The sequence below is a fragment of the Haplochromis burtoni genome, unplaced genomic scaffold (assembly GCF_018398535.1).
Source record: "Haplochromis burtoni strain Fernald_Lab_line unplaced genomic scaffold, NCSU_Asbu1 Contig_997, whole genome shotgun sequence".
Classification (NCBI taxonomy): Eukaryota; Metazoa; Chordata; class Actinopteri; order Cichliformes; family Cichlidae; genus Haplochromis; species Haplochromis burtoni.
In genome coordinates, this window is record NW_024583358.1 from 95,242 (window position 1) to 97,823 (window position 2,582).

The 2,582-nt window shown below is 46.4% G+C and overlaps 1 protein-coding gene across 3 annotated transcripts in view; it reads left to right on the top strand.

Moving 5' to 3' along the window:
- Positions 1-2,111, top strand: part of abi3a (ABI family, member 3a) — a 12,073-nt gene extending 9,962 nt beyond the window's left edge. For 2 of the 3 annotated variants that reach the window (XM_005951375.2, XM_005951377.3), the window contains 5 exons: positions 129-272; positions 712-846; positions 1,331-1,432; positions 1,531-1,656; positions 1,743-2,111. In XM_005951375.2, the coding sequence (XP_005951437.1) occupies positions 129-272; positions 712-846; positions 1,331-1,432; positions 1,531-1,656; positions 1,743-1,906 (671 nt within the window). In that variant the 3' untranslated portion in view covers positions 1,907-2,111. The remainder of the gene's footprint in view (positions 1-128; positions 273-711; positions 847-1,330; positions 1,433-1,530; positions 1,657-1,742) is intronic. The other variant, XM_005951376.2, reaches the window with a different exon arrangement.
- The last annotated feature ends 471 nt before the right edge of the window (positions 2,112-2,582 follow it).

Sequence of the window (2,582 nt, forward strand, 5' to 3'; positions counted from 1 at the left end):
TGTGCCAACTGTGGCGCGTGCCCAGGGTTGCCGACCCCTGAGTTAAACCATTCTTATTCACATCGCACTGTAACCCTGATCAAACTGTGTGACATCATGATGACATCTCGTTTCCTCCCTGTCCTCAGTGGTGGAAGAGAACAGTTTTCCCTGTGCCTCTCTGCCTCCTCCTCTTCCTCTTTCTGAAGACGACGGCTTCCCTCCGTTGCCCGGTGACACCGCAGACCTGCTGTCCCCACCCCCTCCACCCCCACCTGACCAGGAGATAGACGGTAGCATTTTTAATATTGAGCTGTGTGTGCGTTTCCTGTATAAAGAGACTGAAACATTTAACAATTGTGCAGTTTAACCCAGTTTAGAGCCTTTGAAAGTCTGATATTATGCATATGCAACAACTTTTAATGTGAAGATGAATGAACCACTGGTGCATGTGCAGTTTGATTTTCTAAAATCAGCTTTCCTCGACTCACCGATAAGTCTCAAGATTCTCTGAGAAGGTTCAGGTGAAGAATAAATCAGTGAACCCACTTCCTGTGTGATACATGGACAGTCCGAATCATTCACAAATCTGGTATTTTAAAAGACGCCAGAAAGCTTCCATTCCAAAAATGTGCAGTTTAAGTAGCCCTTTCTTCTTCTGTGGTGCTTTTTGTCCGCCTTCCTTTGCTTTGTTTTTCTCCAGTCTTTTCTTTTTCTGTGGTTCTTTTGCAGTGACCCTCCCATCCAGGAGGAGTCACCGCCGTCACTCACCCCCAGCCACTCGCTCTCTCTCTCTGAGGGTCCGCTCAGGCCCCGCCTCTCGCTGCCGCTATACCCGCTCTCTGTTCCTGCCTACTGTCCAATCACGTAAGCACAAAGTCGGGGAGCTACAGGTCTGAGAAGTCATGAGGTCCTTGAAAGGGTTCTTGAATATCTTTCAGGGCCATAAATGTTCCTTAATAATGTTCCAGGAGTTCCAGGCCTTTATTTGCCCACTATTCATTTCAATCCAAACTTTATTAGGAATCTGTCGTGGTCCTGATCAGCGACAGTGTGAAAGATGGACGTAGCTAAAGCGCCTTATAGCTGCATTGTTTTTAATGACCACCAGGGGGCGACACCGTTTCTTTACTTCTGTCATCGACTGTTCGGGCACTGAACTGGCTAACAAATTACAGTTTACATATCATTAGCCAATGAGGCTGCAGTTTCACACTCAGACCCGCCCTTTGAGGCTTCAGAGCAGGACTTGACTAACTGATGGCTGATGTCATTGTAACGGTGTCCATCTTTAGTACTGCCTGTGGTCTCAGACGATCACGCCTTCATCATACTTTTTTCTGTCTGTCAGTCATGATTCCCCCACCTCCCCCCTATCCTCCCCCCTGTGCTCCGCCTCGTCTTTCCTCCTCTTCATCTCGGCTCTGCTTACCTGCTCGTCTCGAACACCTGGGTAAGACGAGAACTCTGCTGCCAGCATGCCGTACTCTTAGAGGTAGTGCTTTTGTAGAATTAGAACATTAATACGCACCTGCCTCCTCACCCTCGTAGATCTGGAGATTCCAGCCCCACCTCCTCCGCTCTCATTGGATGATATGGCGAGGTTTGATGACATACCGCCCCTCCCACCTCCGGTGGATTACGACACCAACGCCCCTCCAGATTACATTGAGAAAGGTACTGAGGTGACATCACAGTTTGCTGTGATGACATCATTCCTACAGTCTGTGGCTTGTCTAACTGCAATTCCTTTTTGTGTCCAGTGAGGGCGCTGTACAGCTATGAGGCTGTGAAGCCCGATGAGCTGTCCTTCACTGAGGGCGACATCATCTACCTGACTCAGCGCCATGAGGACGGCTGGTATCAGGGCGTCCTGAACGGCAGACAGGGCTACTTCCCTGAGAACTATGTCGAATCATGTGGCTAAATGAAGCCCCGCCCCCTCATGTTTAACAGCCCCACTGTAGCATCCACTGAATGATTGTTAATGTAGGGTAACTTGTTGCACACCTCGGATCAGGTAGACTTCTCTGTTCTTAGCTTCTGGTTGGTGTCCCCACACCTGAGTGATTAATGCTTTGAGCGCTCGTACAAATCCTGTGATTAATGAAATAAAGTTTTTTCTTCTCAAAGCAGCAGCCGTGTCCCTCCCTGCAGTGTGTCCTCTGTCCTTCAGAGGGCGCTGCTACTGTTCGGTCTCTCTGTCTTCCTGTTTGTTTCTCAGGGGCTTCAGCGTTCAGACTTGTTTTGTCTGATTTGTCTCGTCTTTCAGATAGAATAGAATAACTCTTTATTGTCATTGTTACAAAAACAATGAAAGGCAGTTTGGCATCTCTCCACGTGTTTGAAGTACACAATAGTGTGAGTATTTACATAATACCACAGATAAATTTACACTTACACAAGAAACATATGTACAGTTATAGATACACTTGCATACATACAACTTTTGCACAAGTTTTGCAAACAACAAACAAACAAAGTTATTTGCATCCATTTACCTTTTACCTTGATTTTTTTAAATAACCATTTCAAACTATTTACAGAACAATCAGCTGTTCTTCAATAAGATGCCAAACAAATTATTTGTGCCACTCCAAAAA